This window comes from Pundamilia nyererei, unplaced genomic scaffold (assembly GCF_000239375.1).
Source record: "Pundamilia nyererei isolate P.nyererei 1_Seehausen unplaced genomic scaffold, PunNye1.0 scaffold00086, whole genome shotgun sequence".
In the NCBI taxonomy this organism is placed as follows: Eukaryota; Metazoa; Chordata; class Actinopteri; order Cichliformes; family Cichlidae; genus Pundamilia; species Pundamilia nyererei.
Genome location: NW_005187487.1, coordinates 2567827 through 2589710, shown reverse-complemented (window position 1 = coordinate 2589710; position 21884 = coordinate 2567827). Strand labels below are relative to the sequence as shown.

At 42.3% G+C, this 21884-nt stretch overlaps 1 protein-coding gene across 1 annotated transcript; it reads right to left on the bottom strand.

Annotated features, from left to right (window-relative positions):
* Window positions 1–241: 241 nt before the first annotated feature.
* Window positions 242–7164, bottom strand: fosl2 (FOS like 2, AP-1 transcription factor subunit). The gene is made up of 4 exons (XM_005738774.1): window positions 6463–7164; window positions 3846–4100; window positions 3565–3672; window positions 242–2144 (listed from the first exon to the last, which is right to left on the bottom strand). The coding sequence occupies exons 1-4, from the start codon at window positions 6589–6591 to the stop codon at window positions 1602–1604; spliced, it is 1035 nt and encodes a 344-aa protein (XP_005738831.1). The 5' UTR covers window positions 6592–7164; the 3' UTR covers window positions 242–1601.
* Window positions 7165–21884: the final 14720 nt, after the last annotated feature.

Genomic DNA, 21884 nt, shown 5'->3' with positions numbered 1-21884 from the left:
GCTGTTGTGTCCTTCTCAGTGCATTAAACCCTCAACCCTTTAAGTTACACACATAAAAATAAAGACAAAGAAGTGTCATAGGTGTCCACTCTTTCATGTCAGGCCAGCTGTTGAGAGAGTCTTCGTATCCCTTCCTTATTCTCGTAAAGTGAACCACATCTGGCCCTCGTTTTAAGCCACTACGTTTCTAACCGAGTACCTCGATGTTGTATTCATGCACCCATAAATCACCACATCTGAGTTGAATTTAAACATCATTTCTTTACTAAAAGTGACAGATTTACAAACACAGTATAAACAGGGTTGACATCATTGGCAGCTGGCGACAGTCTAGACCACAGTGGCTTTTTCAAATTTAAGCAAAATCCCTCCTTTTCAGACAAAGACGGACGAATTACAGGATTACACGTGTCATAAAAATCTTTTTTTTTCCCCCCCGGCTTTTCTGAAACCTGACCAGAGTTGGAAAAAGGTAAGCGCTTTGTTTAGAGGATGAACGGCACAAAGAAGCCGAGGAGGGTTTCGTTCAAACTCTTCGACCGAAAAGACGAACCTCTCTTGAAGCGACGGAGTTTAGTAAAGTACCACCTCTGCAACACTTTGGCTAGACCAATCAGCAGCCAGCAGTCCTGCAACGCTCTTCACAACTGGGTTCTACTACACATGAGAGATATCCCTGACATCAATGTAAATCACATACACTTTGTCAAAAACAGGTTGTAAAGTTCAGGTACAGAATCACTGAGGAAAAGCACACCAATACTACTGTAAAGTCAAGCCACTATGGCAAAATAGAAAGTAGAGAGTAGGAACTAGTCGTTGATTGAGAGTTGGCTCGTATCCTTTGCAACACTGAGGAGTGCTCGGGTCACCCTGCGGACGACCGCTTTGCTTTTCTACAGGCAGATTAAAGGAGAGGACAATGTCTTAACAAAACACTGTAAAATTTAATCAGCACAGGCCATAAATACAATTAAAGAGATGGAAAGAACATCAGGAATGTGCACACACTCTTTTCCTGAATCGAGTTCTGAAAGGACAAATCGAAGTGGGAAAAGAGATGAGAGGAAGTCTTTGCTCATTGTCTCTTTCTCCCCTTCCAGTAGAAAGCTGACCTCGTTTAGTGATTTATTTATTGATTCGTCTTGGCAGAGTGCAAGTGTCGGACACATGGCTTTTTGAACATTTTCAAAAATATATATATTAAGAACGCGCTCTCTTGCTGTAATCACATCAACCAACGGCTGCCAAATGCAGGCATGTCTTTCTTCAGAATTGTCTGCCCAGTAAACGTTGACACTCTGGAGTTGAAATGGTGAAGGGATGATGCTTTTCAGAGTCGGTGCACACACTTTGACGAATAAAAAAAATTTTTTTTTACACTGAAGCAGAACGAGAAGAAACACGCAGCGTAGCCCTTGTGGGTCTCCCTCTAAAGGGGGGAAACGGCTCACATGGTCAGCTTGGTCTGGACTTTTCAGTGTGCTCTTGCGTCTTTAAAGACACCGGAGGGAGGGTGGGGACGAGGGCGCGCAGTCGATCCTTGTGTTTGCTTTCAGCCACAGTGTTTGTTTCTCAGCCGCGCCGAGACGAGCCCTCGCTCAGAGGGCCAGGAGGGTCGGTGAGTTGAGGGAGTCTGAGGACTGGTCGCCGCTGCTGCTGCTGCGCCGGTGGGCCTTGGAGCAGGATTCAGAAGAGGGCGAGGGGCTTTCGGGCTCTACCATGTTGGGGTAGGTGAATATGAGGTTTGGAGCATTTGGTGTGGCAGCCGGAGTAGATGCTGCCACCACTGGAGTGTTCAGGCTGTCTCCATCTGGGCTGTACATCCCGCCACCGATGCTGCTGCTTCCCAGACAAATGGGCTTGATGATTGAGCGCTGAAGCTTGCCCATATTTTCGTCCCTGTCCTCGGGCTCCTGCTTCACCACCACTTGATTCATCTGAGCCCGTGTGCCCATGTTGGTGCGCATGGTGAGTGGGAGCGGATTACACTGCTGCCCGGATGGCTGGTGGCGCTCGTCGATGGGCAGCTTGCACACGGGATTGTGGGCAACAAGCATGAACTCCAGCTTGTCTTTCTCCTTCTGCAGGGTCTCGATCTCTTTCTGCAGGTCTGCCTTTTCCTCCTCCAGCTTCTCGGTTTCCTGTTGAATATGAAGTAAAGTTTAGAACTACCACTTGCATTTTGCCTTAATTGGACAGTGGAAATACAGAGACAATAAATACATAGGAACTTCATCCCTGTTATCACCAGGCCACCAAAGAGTGGTAGACGATTTGTTTAAACTTAATAAAAACATGATGCAACATCTTACTAATGAACATGAGGTGATAAAAATCATCTTCAGCACTTGTGAAGTATGTAATATGAAGTTTCCAGACTGTACGTGTGGTTCTCTGAGAAGCCAAAAGAGGGCACTGTCTGTTTGCTTCAGTTTTCCCAAGCGCCACAATTTTATTAAACCCAGAAATTTGTCATGAACCATTTGGACTAACAACATGTAATCTCGAAGCCTTCTGCTTGAATTTGAGCGCCACATAATGACTGTGCCTTGTTTGTGTCTCAGAGAAATGAGATCCGCATCAAACAGTGTGTCATTAACGTGAGACACAAAAGACACAAATCCACACCATAAAGGCTTTCATCGGCTGTGAGACATGAGACATAAAGATAAGCTGACATGCTGTCTGAGAACTTTGACTCATGGGCAAAGGTATGAGGAAGTGGTACGCGAAGAGCCAAGAGAGGAGGCGCACAGCGAGACTCTTAAAGAGATAGTATCAGTTATTCAGAGAGTTCGAACACTCCAACTTAATGTCACTGAAAAGCAACACTCCTAGGTTTCTATTTTTTAAAGCAGGTGTATGAATAATGCAGTTTAATTTTTGTTTTTCCTTGAAGCATTGGCTGTGACTGTATGACTGTGTGTGTGTGTGCGGGCGCGCATGCTGTATACCCCTATGTGGAATTGTGAGACAAGCAATTTGCCCCTTTTACAAAATGTCCTGCATTCATGGAGACAGCTGCCTGCAGCAAATTCCATTCCTGGGTTCTTTTTTTTAAGGCCTGACAAGCTCAACCTCACTGTAATTTGGGTAATTAGTCCATTTAGATGCCGTTACTGTCTGCCAGGCAGCACTGTGAGACAGCCCTACCTCTGTCTACAGCTGGCCGAGACAAAAAGCTTTTCATTGCCTGTCATCTCTTCACTCAGACCTTGCACTCAGAGACGCAGCAAGAGGCAAACCAGTAATGTGAGGTTGTAAATTTAGGTGTGGACTTCAATCACTCATCAAGAATCTGGAGTCCTGCCAGGCCTCTAAACAAGTGCACCGTGTTCTCTGTGTATGCAAATATGTTTCTGTTTCCTTTTTGTTTTTCTACAAAATATTAAAGATGAAAAAGTTTGCAGAAAAAACAAAACAAAACAGGAAGCACGGGGCTTTACTGGCTAATGGTTCTCACCACAAGATGCTGCAGCACTTAGATTTGTGGTATTTTTCTATGAAGACAAAAACAAGAACATTTTGATGGTGATCTCCTGGCGCAGGTCTTCTACTCACCCCTTGCAGCATCTCGGTGAGCTCCCGCCGACGGTTACGGCACTTTGCCGCTGCTAACTTATTCCTCTCACGCCTCACCCTCCTCTTCTCCTCTTCCTCTGGGGTCAGCTAAGGGCGAGAAAAGAAAGAGCATGAAAGGTAGAATGAGGTATTTGACAGACACACACACAATCAATACGAAGCGAAGAGCATAAATAGGAGCTCTGTGTGAGCAGAAAAGCAATCAAAGAGATTTTTTTTTGTTTGTTTGTTTTTTACAGTGGTTAGCTTTGGCTCGTTACCTGTTCATCCCTCTTGCGTCCTCTCCTGGTGTCCCCGATAGAGCGGATGACCCCAGGCCGAGCCAGTGGGTTGTGCGCAAGCAGACTGGGACCATTGGTCAGGTGATGGCCATATGGGTGGGAGCGGGAGTAAGGGTTGGACATAGAGGTGATGACAGTGGGCTGCACCATCCACTGCAGGTCTTGGCTTGTCGTGATTGCATTGATTGTGGGAATAAAGGCACTGTTGGAGCCGGGCATGTCAACCCTGTACTTCTGGAAAGAGAAGGGAAAAGATGGTGAAAAAGGATGCATGATGAAGATAAAAGTCTCCAGAAGAGGATAGATTTATTTCCTAATGTGCTGCTTCTGATCTATTCCAGAAGCATCTCTGCTGTGCTTAGAGTACCATCACAGAGATGCACGCACCACCACCCACCGCCATCAGAGTCACACATTTTTCCACATTTCAAGCTTATAGTGGTGATTCAGTCCACATAGGCGAAACACTGTATGTAACCCCTGGAGTGAAACAGTGACACATGCAGTGATTCATGTGGGAAAGCCCAAGGTGTCCACTGCATCTCATGTTTACTACAATGAGACATAACAGTGCACTAGAGAGCCATTTCACGTCTTCTTAAGTTCACTTTTGATTTGACGGGGCAGATGGGAAATGTAAAATTATATTTTTAATGGAATAAACTTTATTAAATTTATTTCACAGAAGATTTTTTTTTAAAGAAACATGCAATCAGGGGGGAATAGTGGGAAAAAAACAAAAAAACAAAACAAAACATGCAGTCACTGCTTTGTGAGAACATCTCTCAAGATATAATGTGTTCCAGAATGGTAGATTTTTGTTCAGACTGTCATACAGACAAACATTTTACATATCGTTCCTATATACATTTGTGCATCAAGGTCTTGTACAAACATTGTCAACACGAGAAGTGATGTTAGATCATTGTTTCTGGTATCAAAAAGGAGGACTGCCAGCCCGTGTGCGTAAATTACGCACGTCCCCACATCCCCGTTATTCCCGACTTTCCGTCGGATATCCCGGCAGTCTCTTGCAACTTTGTTTATCTGGTGAGTCATTGTGTATTGCATTTGTCGAGCACATGTGAAACGCGGTCAGTTCCAGTAAGGGGGGAAGCAGACAGCTGTAACAAGCCAGGCATATTATCCAGAATTGTGCGAGTGGAATTTTTGGGCCAGATTAGCTTCAGAATAAGAGCACTGGAATTTACAATACATATAAACCAGGAAATGAATAACTGCCTACAAAGGACATTCAGTGGAATCATGACATTAGAGCCAAACAAGTCCGATTAAAATGATACTGGTCTTACAAAAACACGCGGGGGGAGGGGGTCGTTTACATATGTCTCCATAAACTAGCGAAGAGTTCATGTTCCAACCCTGTAATGGGAAACAGGCAGCCAGCGTGTGATTACAGGGAACCAGAGCAATGATACACGCTGTCCAAAAGTCTTTTACCGTAATGTTGCGTGAGCCCGAGGAGGCTTTTCCACAGAATTGCACGGCAGAGGGTGTGGGGGTAAACAACATGCCTGTTCCCGGATTTATATCCTCATATTTTTGAGATACCGCGTCTTCACGGCATTACACTGTCACACCTCCACTGTATCTAAAGTCTCACTCAGACTATGTAAAAACGTACCCTTATGAGATTTTGGTGTTTTAGATGCATCTCTACAATTACTACCGTGAACACAGCGAGGAAGAACGGGCTTTTGATTGCCCTGCGCTCCCAGTCAGAGCGCGTTTCCAGCTGGAGAAAACGTGCCATGTGCAGCCCGAGACCCGCCTGATCGAATTAGACTGATTCCATGTGGAATAATAACATGTGGTCACTTAAACGGAACTTAGATCAATTCTGCAGCAATACATATGGAATATTGAAACACCTCACAGCCCAACACGAAATGCCTGTTGCATCCACTATGAGCTTCATCTCTAGCTAGTTTATCATTACCACAGCATGAAAAGTGTAAAAAGCTCAGGTGTGCATTTGCTTTACACGCATTCGTCTCTGTGAGACAATTCGCAAAGAACCCAGAAATGTTCGTTTTACAAACGCACAGGGAATTTGGCAGAAAGAAAGGCGAAATTAACATCTGTAAATCACAGACTCGGATTTATTCCAGTGTGCCAGATTTTCCTGCAACAGGGCACAAACCACGTATGTGTCTTTTTTTTTTTTGTAAATTGTTGGCATAAGACAATTGTACCATAAATTTACGCAAACTCGCGCATTGTCGCCAGCTGCGGTGCGCACTAATGGAGAAATGTAACATTAGACAAAATAATCAGTGTCTAAATATTAAAAAAGCAAAATCATTGTAATATTATTAGACTGCACCTATGCACAGATTGACTACTGTCCCTGTTGAGTCACTGATTCGAACCGTGTCACTGGGTTCATTCGGATTTGTGTCTCCAGGCGACCCGGAAAATTCCTGTTTAAATTCAGTTAATGGCTGGAAGTAGCAACACGATGGAATAATTTTCTAAAAATCGGACTTTGCACAAGAACGAACTGACACTTTCATGTTATCCAGAATGCATTCATTAATAGATTAATCTGCAGCCAGTCCTTTCCTTCTGTTACCTGGTAGCTTGAGGTAGAGATCGGACTTCCGATCGTGCTGCTGCCGCTTGTGAAGGACTCTGGCTGGGCCGGAGAGGTGCTGCTGCCGCGGGACGAGGTGTCGTAGTTCCCGGAGTAGTCCTGGTACATGATCCAGGAAAGAGGAAGATTTCAGTGCACTGTTTGAGCTCTGAGAGCCTTTTTTTAAATCCCCGATGCAAAAAAGGCACCAACAGGAAAAAAAAAATCCTCTGATTCGAGAAGTCGTTAATTTCCAAAGCAGGAGAAAAAAAACAAAAGTGCAATTTTGCTCCTGTAAACTGACCTAAAACATTTTACTGATAATACAAATCGTTTTTTTCTTGTGTATTATCCCTGCTTGTAGAGTCTATTTCTTGTTGTTTTTTTCCTGGAGCCGCAGGTAGACCTACACTACGCTGCAAAAGATCCTCTCAGGTGCGCAAACTTCAGCTTAAAGTCAGCAGCACACCTTCAGCAGTCAGATCCAGCAGCGACAATCAAACATGTAGTTAGAGTGACTCACACAGGTTAACATTCGCTTTAAAGCCTATTGCCTCTCTACTCTTCTCAATATTTTCCGTCGCCTTGCCAGCTACACTCCTCTGAGCTCTCTTTGCTGCTCACGGAACACTTCGAACTTTTTTTTTCTTTTCCTTTTTACCACACTTCCTAGAGATGACTCACTTCAATGGCACTATGAAGAACTGCAACGGCTTTTCAACACCAACGAAAGAGCCTACGTCACGCATGGGGCGTTGCGACTTCAGCAGGGAGGGGTTGTCTCTGCAAAAGGCAGTGAAAAAGAAAAGATCCGTTAGCACCATCCTGCGCTCTGCGGACAGCAGGGAGAAAACCGAAAAGCTGGGATTCGGTAAAAGTGGTCCAGAACATGTGTGGAGGGGTTTATTTTTTGTTACGGACGTCAGTGCTGCCGCGGAGTTCACTATTTGTCTGACTTGCTTGGGCCCATTGACGCATGTTTCCTAAAATGGGCAGTTGCGTCAGCGAGCGCGTGTGGGTTTCCTTGGTAAAGGAAGCGTCAGACACTGGAGGGATTCCCTCCCCTCGCGCGCTGTGGTCCGGACTCGGAGCTCACAGCTCGCCGGTCCAGGTTCGGCCACCCGGCAGTGATGAAAAACCAACACATTAAAGCTTAGAAACTTAGAACTAAAGCGACTCTGCACGGATACGCGTGCACCCGCACACACCGGGAGCGAGTGCTGCGCAGTAAAAGCATTTATTAAAAGTTTCTCAGCTTCAAAATGAAATCCATATCTGTAGCTGTGCACAGCCTGAAAATTCGATAAATCAAATAAAGACAGAGAGGAGGGGGGTGTCATGGTGGGTGTAACTATTTCATGTCCACCAGCTTTCATTTGCTGCTCATATACACACTCGGCGATTGGACACGCGGCGTTTCTGCACAATTAAACCTTTGTGCGCTTTGGCGCCGCCGCATTGTGCCTAATTTGGAGAGAGGTGGCACACAACACGGACGGTCAGATTAATGCGGCCCGCCGGTTAGTGCAGCACGGCGGCTTCAAAGGAATCTCGGTGAAATGTGGGCTAATTGTAATTCGGACGCACCTCATAAACAAGGGCGCAGCGCCCAGAATGTGACACGTTACACGATATAAAATGGCGCATTAAGTCTAATCCCATCTGCCACGGTTCCTATTTTAATCTGCATCACCATAACTGCTGGTGCCGCGCGCGTCTTTGCCAGAAAGCCTCGCTCCCATCAGAAAGTTTGAACCGGGGGAAGTTGCGCTGAGGGAAAAATAATCTGCGGGGGGTTTCTGGGGTGACCAGTCAGCCGCCCGTTGCCTCACTTTGTTCGCTTGCTCATAACGTGAAGACGTCAGTTACACATACAGGTACTGCAGCTCTCCTATATGTCACCCTTTCCAGAGTTACTGGGTGTCATTCATTTTCGCCCCGTTACCTTTTGACCTGCGCACTGATCTGTGACGCCCTGCCTGTCGTGCGTTTTAGTTTCCCGAAGATGTTGAGTAATTCTGTATCTGAATGATACTAATTAATGGTTAATCTTTTGAACGCAGCGGTGTTGCTAAGCGACGCGTTTTCTGCTAAATAGCTAAAGGGTGGGTAATCTAATCTGCCATCCCATAATTAATGCCGTAATATCATTTGAGACGCACCCATGGGCGTCAATTTGGGAGAAGCACGATGTGGCACTGTGACAACCTTTATATGGGTCCAAGTTTGATCTTTGAGGATCATGGGACACGCAACAGTCAGTCAGCCAGACGCTGCTGCTCCAGTTTGTCTTCAGTTTCTTGGAGTTAAATCGCAAACTCTCCGACTTCCGAAAAACTGCAGCTTCAAGGAGCCCAAGGTCAGGGGTCAGGTGACACAAGAGGGTGTATGTTCAATGTGCGCACTGAGATCATCTTATCTATCCATCACACATCAGAAGGAATTTGTTATACAGAACATCTCATTCAGCCTGACGTCCGCTGAATGTCCACTGAACGTCCGTGCGCAAGAGGCTTACCTGGCCGCGGCAGACGCGCTTCAGGTGCTCGTGACGCAGGAGAGTTGATGCCTAATGCTGCCTTCAGGTACCGCCGCATAAATCCGAATGAGGAGATTGTAAACAAAGGGCAGTCAATTCAGGTTCGGGGGGATACATACAGAATATATTAATAAGCGCTAACGTAGATAGTTATTATAACTTAACAACAAAACCCATTTTATGAAACCACCTAACATGGCCTATAGTAGGAAATGATCATCTAATCATGCATCATAGACATCAGTCACACAGCGTTTTCCGTTTGCAGGATCACAGTCCTTTGATGTTGGGTTGTTTTTTTGATTTTCACTTTTTCTGTTGTGTAGCACATTATGAGTACTTTAAAGCTACTTTTGACTCCTTTTTCCCAACCACATTATTTTGCGCAACAAGATGTTAGATATAGGGCACGTTATGGATTATATTGCAGTCATCATAACATCAGAATCCCCAAGATTACTGGAAGTGTTTCGCAAGCATGATCGTAGGAATAATAACAAATCCATGACAAGACGTCCATTTAATTTTGGTCATTGCTGTCAATGATCCAGTAGAGTACTTTTTTTTTCTTTAAGTGTGCTGTAAAATAATCGTTGTTAAATTACAATGCTGTACTTTCAGCTCTAAAATAAAGTGGTGTTTTTTACGTTGTAAAACATTTTGCAGTTTTGTTCTGCATAGAAATCTTTGCAACAAGTTTGCTGTGTGATTTTCATTGTACTGCTGTTTGAGTGTTCCTGCTGTCAGTGCCACAAACAATTTATTACCCTAAATAAGATACACCCTGGAGTCCGTTTCTAGTTGTTCTTCAACCATGACAAATACTGAATGCTTTGATTCTCCAATTTCCCACACCCAGGGACATTTCCAAGATATCCAAGAAGAGGAAACATTTTTTGGGGGTCACGTAGAACCAGAAGTTAGAACATCTGATTATAAATAAATACAGAGAATGGGTGTAAAAAACATTTCATTTGGTATAATTTTCCGGCTCATTTGCAGTCCCCCTCATAGAAATGTATTGCATGATAAGTGGCTGTACCACAGTTTAAATATTGTTTTTTATTTATTTGATTTATTGTTGAGTTTTTTTTAAATAGGAATAGTATGCATACAGTATCATAATGTGCATATCATTATTGTGTATATTTTTATAGTACAGCTAGAGATTATTTTAATGACTTGAATACTGCTGAAAGCTTGGTCTATAGGCTTTATATATAGTAATACATCATACATGAATATATTTTAGTCACAAAAATATATATATCCCAAGAACAAGAGTCTCATGCAGGGGCTTGTCCTTCCATGATGGTTTCTTCTCTTGCTCCCTTTCTTGGGTTTCTGCTGCCCGAGGTATTCACTGAGCACGCCGCCATCTTTCTGATGTACTCGTGGATGTTTGTTGTCTCATCCTGGATTGTGGTACCCCCACTCACTAGGAACAGCACAGTCCTAGGAAGAGCAACGATACTGCACAAGCTCCCAGGCCTCTCTCTGCTGGAGGACCTGAGCTTGAAAGATAAACTGCATTAGTGTGTGTGTGTGTGTATAAAATTTATGAAGTGGAGAAATGTTTCTTACCATAAATTTGTCATTTTACAAACAGCAGGACATGTGTGTGTATGTGTATATGTATATATATCTATATACACACACGTGGGCGGGCGGGCGGATGGATGGATGGATAGATATGTATAGAAATAGATATATAGATATACAGATACACACACGTCCTGCTGTTTGTAAAATGACAAATTTATGGTAAGAAACATTTCTCCACTTCATAAATTCATAACAGGACATGTAAAAATATACAACTGGATGACTTGAAGGTTAAATGACATACAAACCTCCTGAAAAGTGCATTTACAGTCACACTGAGTCACTTCATTGCTACATAATTCTCTGGAAAACAGCTCAGTGTGCCAGAGAGGAGGAGACTGTTCAGAATTCACTACATATTTCCTTCACTTTTTCTTTTTTGCCCTTGCATCACTTTGTTTTCCTTTTCCTTTGCCGTCAGTCGCCTGTCATGTTGTCATGTTGTAATACCTTAACCTGGATAATAGCTCAACATGATCAGTGTGGCTAATCTCACAGCTCAGGTGCAGCCAGTAGGACACACGTAGGTAACAAAGTGCTGACTGTGAGCACACAGAGTGGGTTAAAGAACAATCAGAGTGACCGACAGTGGGACTGTGCTAGTGGTCTGTTAACACACTTCACGTGCTGTTTGATTACGCAACAACAGCAACACTGAGTTCACTGCATTTTTGAGTTAGCCGAGCAAAATCTAGCAGGGAGCTGATACCCTCCTTGCGCATGCACTGACAATGCTGTGGCAAACATGTGCTTCCTTTGTCACAGTGTTTTGTGCAAGTTGGAGGTTTTGAATGGAAATCTAATCAGCGGTTTCATCAGGAAGCCCAGTGTGCAGGAACACGGCTTTAAAAAGAGGAGGCTGGATGCCAGACGGGCAGACAGCTCCTGTGAATTGAAGCAAGCATCCTTCAGTGATTTCATTTACTGGTTGCTGTGGTGACTCATGTAAAGCAGTCAAACACAGCAGCGCAGAGGGATAATTTGAACGTTCTTGACCTCCGGAGTGTGGGATTGCAGAGAGAAGAAGATGAATTCATTGGCCGCATACTCTCCAATAAGGCCGGTCACATCATTCAGGTATGCAAAAAGCTCAGCAGCTGCTCAACAACATCTTCACCCTGACTACGTCCATATGGACTGAATTCTAATCCACTCAGACAACTGGCCTGCTTTGGTGTAGTTTCAGCCTTAATGCCAGATCCCATTTAGCAAAACAATTAATTAAACACTTATGACAATCATTCAGGAACACCTGAGACTGACTTTGAAGGACTGCATTGGACAGACATGGCTCAAAACACTGCACAGAGAATCTCAAAAAGAGCTACTCATTTTACACAAGATTGGAGCTTTACTCAGAATCTGAGGATGTGGTTTTATCAGTTCTGATATCAAAATAAAGCAGCAAACCCTTCATTATGAACTAGGAGAAAAGTGACATCCAGTGTTTTAGGAAGTTGATATATTGAGTTAAATATGAGAGATTGTGTTCACAATAAATTTGAACCCTTTTAAATATTATTATTAAATTTAGCTTCCCAAATCAACTCTAAAGCCATTAACAGAAACAGTTTTCTGTAGCAAAATCTAAATTTAGTTTAAAAATCCTTTCACTATCACTTGGTATTTAAAACACATTGATTTTATCTTGAATGAAAGCTTTCACATTTTGGGAAAGAACCTTGCTTTCTTGCTAAGTGCTAAGTGTTAAATGAGAAGATTGATATCACTTTTGGCTTACATGCAAATATGGTCGACAGTAGTTCATTTACACATGGAAGTAAACGTTTGGTACACGATATGCTAATTTTCAACCTCTGCATTAAAAATGTAACACAAAACACCTGCAATACAAAAAGAAGGAAAAGTAATAAAGAAATTGTCTTTAAAAGAAGACTAGGACCTTAGGTTGCTATAAGGGTTAAAATTAGAGTAGGTGAAGTATGGTTTAAATTATACTTAGGATTATAGGAGGTAAAGTTGTGGTGCAATGGGAACTAAAAAGACTGTCATTTACTTAAATTACTGAGTAACTTTAATTATTATAGTAGTAGATTGCCCCGTGTGAGGGCTGCACGGCGTCAATGCATTAGCGCCGTGATCACCAATCACATGGGGCGAGCCGCCTTAACTTGCTAACGGAGATTTTCTGCATTAACGCAGTTATGGCGTTAACATCATTTTAACCAGATAAACCCTGACAGCACTACATCATAGCTAAGAAAAATAAGGAGAAACAGCAAAAGAAGCCATGTTTTTTTCTTGACAAATCAAGAAAGATATCATTGTTAATTAGTTAGCTTTACATTTGTTTGCTATTGGGTTTTTTTTCTCCCGTGGACAGAATTGGGCTAGCTAGCTAGCTATGTTTCCCTGTTCCCAGGGAATATAGCTAGCTAGATTACTAGCTATAAGGTAACAGTAACTAGAATAACCATTTGTTACAACCAAGGTATGCAGAAGAGCATCTTTGAATGTACAACACTTTGAACCTTGCAGCAGATTGGCTACTGCAGCAGAAGACCACACCTCTCAGCTACAATTTACACAGGCTTATCAAAACTGGACAACAACAAATTGGAAAAATGTTTCCTGTTGTCTATTTCTACTGCAACATTCAGACGGTAGCACCAGAATTTGGAACATGAAAACATTTCCTTGGCAAAGTTTGGAGCCCGTAGTGCCAACTGAGCTTGGTTTAAGTTTCAGAGTCTGAGTATTAATGGTTTAAAATGTAAAAGTGACGAGATCTAAATCCAGTAAAGCGTGTTTGGGATGACGTGGAACAGGATATTCACATCTTGGAAGTAATGTGATGTTGATGCATTGACTGTGTGATGCTATAATGTCAATTTGAATCAAAATCTCAGAGGAATGTTTCCACCACCTTGTTGAATCAACCCTCTACTACCAAGGTGTACCTAATAAAGTGGTGAGTATCTATTATTACAGTGACCAACCATCTGTCCATTCTTTTTCGCTGATCCTTGACAGGGTCGATGGGGGGCGTGGTTAGTGCCTATCCCAACTACCATAGAGTGAGATGTGGTGTGCACCCTGGATATTACAATATTACAATAGTAAGCAAAGAGATGCAAAAATAAATCCCATGTTAATTCTACTTCCATGCTAATTCTACTAATTTGGCGATATTAACTGCTACCCCTCCTCAGCTTTTATAAACTGGCCAATCAGCTGAAACTGTGTTTATATTTGTTCATCTACCCGTTTTTTGCTCTCATCATATATGTATATACACACACACACACACACACACACACACACACACACACACACACACACACACACACACACACACACACACACATGAGTCATGTAAAGCAAATGTAGTGAAGCCCAAGAATAAAATATGCACCTGAAAATGAGAAGTAATTGGTTCCCTCTAAGTGATGGCTTGTACAGATGAAGACAGAGGGAACGTCTGAATTCTTTTTTTATGGTAATTGTTAAGCTTGATGTGAAATGTGCAGTCTCGAAGAGTATTGATTATGTTAAGAGGCTCTTCTTCTATAAATATCAGTAGTTAAAAGAAAAGGTGCCAGGTGGGAGAAGCGCTTCCTGCAGGGCTGAAGTGTGGTTACAGTGCTGCAACCTGAAACCTGCCTACACATCACCGCTGCTGGATGTGGAGCTGACTCTCTCTCTTTACAGTAAACAAATGCATGTGAACCATTTGAATTTCTGTCATAACTTCCAGAAGGCAAACAAATCCTTTTCCATGACTGTTTGTCAACTCAAACGAAGAGAACAGCCCCACTTACTGGATTGAAATGCGACATATCAAAATATAACAAGGAATCTGTTTAAGCGGAAACAGCACTTGTTATAAACAAGATTGTGAAAAGTTCTGAGAAAATACTCATTATGATATCTTAAAGGGTTATTCTGAAAATTAAAGCACAAATCCTTGGGCCACTACCTCATGGGAGCTGAAGTTTTGAGATATTTATGTTATTTATGATATTTATATATTATGTGTGAGGATTTATGTGTCTGAAACAGATAAATTATAGTTTATCTGATCTTCTGCCGAGATTTAGATGAGAGGATGGACATGAGAAGTGTATGCATTATCTTACATTATCACTTCTGCTGGAAGCTGACTGTCTCTCTTTACAGTAAACAAATGCATTTCAGCATTTGCCATTTCTGTCATAACTTCCAGAGAACAAACCAAACAGCAAACCTTTTCCATAACAGTCATGTGCTTCAACTCTGACTGAAAAAAGAGCGAGAGCCTTCATGCTTGTTTGCTGCTGTGGTAGAGAAACAAACCAAATGACATCATCTAACCCGACTTCAGCCACCACTTGTTTTCATGTCACTGTGGGAAATCTAACATACATTTTGTTGCAGGAAATTGCAGACCAGCAAGCGGCTTTATTCTGTAATTTACCCAACAGCCCCATTTAATGGAGTGACCGCAGGCAAAGAGCCACGACAAGACACCCGTAATCACCCGTGCCTTCACAGATACATGCCCGAACGCACACTTGCTTCACGAGCATTAAGGTATCAGTTCCTGATACAATGGAAGGAAGTGCGTCACAGGCACGCTGCACTTCGACACAAAGAAGAATGGAACGCTGCCCAGGCACAAACAGAGTGAGAGACAGAGAGAGAAGGGGAAATGTTGGAGCATGTGGTGGAAGAAGTGAACAAATAACGGCGTCCGAGAGGAGAAAAGAACACGAGTGGTCGGGGGACTTCAGAGCAGGTCAACACAGCCACCTGCGATTTCGCAAATAAACACGACCCCGCCATTCCTTCCACTTTTACTGGACTGCTTATTCTCAGTGGAAGAAAACAACAGTCCGCCCCTCACCTCCCCACCTCATCTCGCCCAGTTCTAGAAAGAGAGGAAAGGAAAAATGCTGGGCGCCTGAGAAAAACAAGTTTTACGTGTTGCTTTGTTCCTCCTGCGAGTTGTTTTCCTCGTCCTGAGCCCAAAACAGTCCAATGAAATGGCATTTGTGGGCGCTTCTCACAATGGGCGAGTTTATCTCCCTCTGTCAACAAGGTTATCAGTGTAATTTATGAGGATGCTAGTCTGAGGTCCGCGCAGTCTGGAATGTTAATGGGTTTTGGTTGAATTGTACTTTTGCTGCTGCTTGACCTCAGTTGACTGAGCATCACACTACCTTCTGCTCCCGTTGAACATAAATGTCTCAGTCTTTAAGTTTAAAATGCTGCATTATTGTCTTCACTAGACTTCCCAGAAATCTCCTGTTAAACAACAAGTGTGGGCGGGACGGTGACATCATTTTACCTTTGGATTTTCACTTGCTGATGTTTGAGTTTCAGGGCTTTTGATCTGTTTTAGCTAACTCTCTGTTTCTTCTGGAAGTCTGGAAACACTAACACATCACTTCCTGTCCACTAGAACAATTTTCCCAGGAGGCGGTAAAAATGAGGTTGAATCAGTTACTGTAAAAGCAGCAGATTCACCTCTCTGGAACAAAAAAACGGGGGATTTCAGTTGAGCAGAACTGCATGTCTTGTCACAGCTTAAGGGAAGATCATTGCTGGCGTGTCTTTAGAGGCAATTTTGCATTTCTCTGTGTAAACATAAAGACTGCTTTGTTTTCATCGCTGTGTGTACCAGTAACTCGCTCGCTATTACTGCACTCTGAGGCGTATCTTCACTGCAGAATAATCCTCATTGTTGTGGCTCCGTGAATCCAGGTCCTCAGAGGAAAATCTTTTGTGGAATAAGATGAAGAGATATACAGCATCAGTGATCCGCTTTTAGATCTCTCCCGCTGCTGCTTCTTTGATATCTTACTACGTGTCATAGAGTAAATTTGATGTTTTAATTACAGTTTTGAGCTGAACACACTGATGGCAAAGCAACAACCTTGAACACAGTTTTAACCATTTTGTTTTCATACAGAACAAAAGGAATTTTCTTTATACTTAGCTTCCAAGGAACTAGAGTTTCTGCATTTGTTTTAAAGGGGTCTTAAGCAGAAGTTCTCTAGGCTTTCTGAAAGTCTTTCAAATTATTTTTTGGACACCAGCTGCTTTTACCTGACCATTTTTAAAGGAATGATTTTTGCTTCTGTTTTAAGTCACTTAACACTGAACAACACATCATTCGGGTATAAAACAGGTGCATAACCCAATCAGGGTTGTGATTACACATAACCAAACAATGAGCCAATTAAAATTAAATTTTTAGGCACTTTATTCCTAGCAGACTGTCATAAAAAGACAATTTGTTAATGTTTCTTTATTTTAAAATGTAAAATGTCAATGATAACATACTTTGACAGACACAAAATAGTATTTTTGCACCAACAAGGTGATTTCCAAATATCTATTAGCTGGAAGCTTGGTTTATATCAGCATAGTGTGCATTGTGCTATTAAAAATTTTGAGGAAACTGGACAAGTAGCAGAAGTAGCAGAAGTAGAAGTAGCAGGACTAAAAACCTAACTGAACACTCTCTGAAAATCATGTGTTTAAGAAATAGGAAAAAAATCCAGCCATACCCTGAAAAATGCACAATTCAACCCCAACAGTCATGGATTGGCCTCCCCAGCCCCCAAACCACAACATTATTGAAGCAATATAGGATCTTTCTTACAGGGAGCCAAGATTTCTGATTAAATCACATCTGCCTTTTCAAACATCTCTGTGCTACTTCATTTGAACAAAATTCCTGGAAAGACCCTTTAAATTTCCTGCCATATTATCAGGTATCAAGAAATGGCATAAGTAAAAAACATCCTGCGTTTCATCAAACTTGCCATTTCAGACCTCCATGAACAACATCCTAATCCTGACTTGACCCTTTCCCTAACTGAAGCTACTTTGCGTGTCATTTAAAGTTGTAAATTGTCACACAAAAACAGTTTAAAAGGACAGGCAAAATATGCCTGAGGTGGAGGTCTATTTATACCACGATATCACGTTGATTTGGTTCCCAAATCAAGGACGGATGGTAAGGATGGATGAATCGTGGACTGATCGTGATACATGGAGACACATTGTCAGTCAAGAAAAACCCACTGGGGAAAGAAAAAGGAGCTCTTTAGGTTTTAATGTGTTCTTAATGAAACGAATAATATCCTCAGTTGGTACTTACACACCTTGTTTGTGATTGGTCAAACGGAAATGTGGAACTGCAAGAGGGAGGGGAGGCGGTGGTGGCGGGTGATCTTCCTGGGGTCGACTCCTCCGGTGCGTCCATTCCTTCCGGCTCGATGGAAGCTTAATGTGAGTGTGGAAAAGTGGAAAATTTAATTAGGCTGCCAAGGGGGTTTTGTCTCACTTGGCATCCCCCCGCCCCCTTCCTCCCACGACCACTACTGCCACCCCCACATCTTCCCTCCCTCATGTTTTGCTCTGATCACATTTGCTGTAACGGCACTATTTCTTATTCTTTTACCCATAATACTTCAGAATATGATTTTCTTGGCACCTTGTTCTTCACTTATGATTCCCCCGCCACCTCCTTTTTTTCTGCCATGGCTGGATTCATCTGTTATGCACTCCTTGAGCAAAGATTTTCTGTTAGGCCCCTCCAACCCCACCCCAAAAATCCCTGTCCTGCAAATATACAACCTGGCCCCAGTGCATTAGTTAGGTTTTGGTAATTTCACTAAACTTTACTCAACAGTCATGTTAGAAAATGTAAAGTGCTCAAAACTGTTGCTAACAAGTCTAAAACCAAGTGACTCACAATTGAAAGCTACCTTTCTCAGCACTGGATTGTGTGTAAATCCTTTTAAAGCTCCTGGGTTGTGTCAGACCAGACATTTACTAAGTTGGGTTGCAACATTAAAACTTAATAAATGTGTAATTTGTTAAGATTTATGTAAGGACGCATATAAAATCAGTGATGTTTAGCTCACAAGAAGCTGATGCATTTATTCTCTCCATGAAGTACCTAAACGTTTCACATACCATTTTAGGCCTACTGGGCATGTGCAGCTACATCATTATCAATCCTGTGGAGAACATACACGATGGAGACTCACAACAACTTCTTGTTGGCTCCAGTTTTGGCTAAGTAATATAATAAGTTTGCAGATCCAAAACACTAGGAAAAGTGTATTTGTTGTATTTTAGGCATTTACTTCCTAAAATGTGTCTATTTCATGTGTCAATAAAAATGTTTTTTTATTGCCCGGTAAAGCGATTTTCTCTTATGGAAGCCATTTAAGTAACATTAACTTGATAAACCATTTTTTTCTACAGGTCTTTTTGGAAGTGGGAATGTTCAAATAGCAACATAAATGCCCATTTAGAAGCTGAAGGGGTGGTAGAGGCTTAATCCACCCAATCCAACTGTGTCTCACAAATTTGAGTTTTTTCCTTGGACCTGACTTTTTTTTGGTGTTACTGTGTTTTGCTTTAGTTCTAGGCACCAAATGCAATTACTAGTTATAAAAGAGTTACAAAAAGATCATGGTTTAGGTTAAAATAAAGAGTGTATTTGGCAAAAGATATGTCAAATACAGTAGCTTAATGCAGATTTTACATGTACACAACCTTTACATGTGATCTACATCTATCACAATGATCGTAACAGGCTACTAAGCCTTAAAGAAGGTGGAGGAATGGGCCTTCTGGCTTTGTGCATGTGACTGATAACAGTTGATAATGGCCATTTAAAGGGCTGATAATATCTGGATCTGGTGTTGGTTGTAGCACAACTTCAAACTATTCCACCAAATACAGCTTAAAAAAACACTAACAAAAAACATTCAGTGGATATTTTGGGCTTATGACGGTAGGGTGAAGCTGAGGTATTGAACAGTCACGCCTACTGCCCAGCCCAAACACAATTTTTTTGATAAAGTTGTGTAGATATCTACATACGGTTAAACTGGTGATAACAGATTTTATGTGCTGAAAGGATGTACTATTCTTCTATGGTCAAATGTTTCCCCGTCAGGAAACAGTTGAAGCTCAGGTCATTCAAAATGAGTCCTCTGTGGACTTGCTTGTTTGATGTTTTTCAAAGAAGTCTCTTGCCTGGAACTTGTTTTCTTAATATGGTTGACATTTGTGATATTACAGCTCTTAGTGAAAGCACGAATTGTTCCTATGGGTCTTTGTACCATCTTACAAGGTAAGCTTGTAGGAGCTCAAAAAGACACCAACATTTAAAAAAAGCAGAAAAGTCGTACATTTAACAAGCTGGAAGCATAAAATGTTGGTATTTACAAGCATCTGAACCCTATCTTCAACAAAGTATTACAGCTTTGGTTGGCCACTCATGAGGACATGAGGAACATATTCCAGAAATCCTGTTAACATACAGCACAGTGTACAGGGTATTTAAGCATTTTCAGCTAGCAACTGTGCACCAGATGGCCGAGCAAGTGTGTCGAAACAGCTAACAAAGTTATGACCAATCCCAACTGATCACCCTGTCTGATCTATCTATTAATTTCCCAATGTTTCTCCACCACTGAAATATTTAGCTTTACTTCTAATGAAATCTGTGGTAATACCCAGGAGTTAGTGGGAGTGACCTTTATGTGATAAATTCTTCAGTAAGAACTAATTTATGTGATGAAACCAAGTGAAAAACAAAAAAGCCAAAGGAGATCTACCAAAAAACCCCAAACTGCAGTTCCTCTAATAGCCACTTAAGGCTGACTCTAAAATTTTGAATTTTAAAGCGCCTCATTTTAATAACCATCAGAAGGCGATAACCATGGTTGCAGAAAGAGTCCTTGTTCTATCACATTTTATGGGGAAATAGCTTTCTGTAGGTTCAGTCACTCATTTTGAGTCATACTGAATTACGTGTTAGACATATTGTGTTTCAGAAGGCAGGATTATCCAAGAGCAACCACTCACCAACCAATGGATCAATACAGGCTTTTCCCTAGCAACTGGTGGCTAGCAGGAGCTTCTTACCAGTCTCTAGGCTTTTTTAAGGGGGCTTTAGCAAACTGTCAGCAACCTTCAACAACCCTTGAGGAGCCACCTAAGGTTGCCAAATGGATGCTGACAGGTCTCCAAATCTATGGGAAGGTCAGGCTATCTGATAACCCAGGCTTCAAAATGTCCATAACCATAGCTATGTCAGTCTTTTGAGCTATATAGGTGAAACCTGCAGTAGTTTTGAGAGCTGTAAATCTCCACTCCAATTTAAAGCTCTGGTTGAATACTGTTGATGTGTCAACCATATGACTTTGTAACTGGAGCTAAAAATGATGTCAAACACAGGCTGCAAACAAATGGCTCTCACGTGAAGTTTAAACCAAACAGCGAATGTGGCATTTCTGAGGTCTCAGTGCTATAGAAGTGCATTATGTTCAGGGGTATCATTTATCTTTATTAATAGATGTTAAGAAGATGAAGAAGAATCTTTTACATTTTATGCAAATCATAAGCAGAAACTGCAGCTGACATGACACCAAACTTCATCACGTGGCTGCATCACATCAGCTCAGGCTCAAAAGAAAACTTTCCCCCAACTCGTCAAGAAACATGCTCATCCCGTGTGCACTCTTCCAACTTATGGATATTTATTTTTCCGAGGGAGGGGAAGTGAAGGGAAGTGGGAGCGGGTGGCGGCTGTAGTTGTGGCGGTGGAGGAGGGATGAAGGAGCGTTGTCACATTACATGTACCTGTCTGTACGCGTCTTCACTCGTGGCTGTCATCTCACCTGACAGGTCTATCAGTGTCCACGGCTGATCAGGACGCGTCCCTCAGCCTGACAGGATGAACAGACAGCGCGGCAATCCAGACTGACAGCTCCTCAGGTAGCTGCTGGAGGAAGGGAGGTTTAAGATAGGAGGGAGATGGAGGAATCTGGGGGGTGAGGGGCAAGAGAAAAGCTGCAGAGCAAGAGGACTAAATAAAGAGTGTAAATAACCCGCCAAATGATGTCCACAAGAACATCAGCAGTGAAGCCTAACCCTAGATGGCATCAAAGAGGTTCAATCATCTTTCTTTACCTTTCTTTTTTCGAAATCTGATAATGAAGTGATTGAGGCTTTTAAATAAGAGGCTGCTGCCAAACGCTACCTTTAAAAACTCCATTAAGCCACAAAAATCCTCTCTCTGGGTGCCAGTTTGAGTATTTTTAAGCAAATTGAGTTTCATCTTTTACGACAATCATGCACGTTGAACCGAAGCCAAACAGCTCGCTGGGTAACGAGAGCTGCCTTCCAGAGAAAAAACACCTGCGGGATGTGCTTTGGTTAACCCATGAAAGCTTTAAATCAAATGCTTGTGATCACACCCAAGGGGAAATAAGGCCCCCCTCCTCTCTCCAGCACACCTCCC

What these genes read in the sequence shown, in the direction of transcription:
- fosl2 (XM_005738774.1), bottom strand. Translation starts at nt 6,591, where the DNA reads ATGTACCAGGACTACTCCGGGAACTACGACACCTCGTCCCGCGGCAGC. An exon ending in TCTCTACCTCAAGCTACCAG is followed by an intron (nt 4,101 to 6,462) that starts GTAACAGAAGGA and finishes TTCTCTTTCCAG; the next exon opens with AAGTACAGGGTTGACATGCC. An exon ending in GACGCAAGAGGGATGAACAG is followed by an intron (nt 3,673 to 3,845) that starts GTAACGAGCCAA and finishes TCTCGCCCTTAG; the next exon opens with CTGACCCCAGAGGAAGAGGA.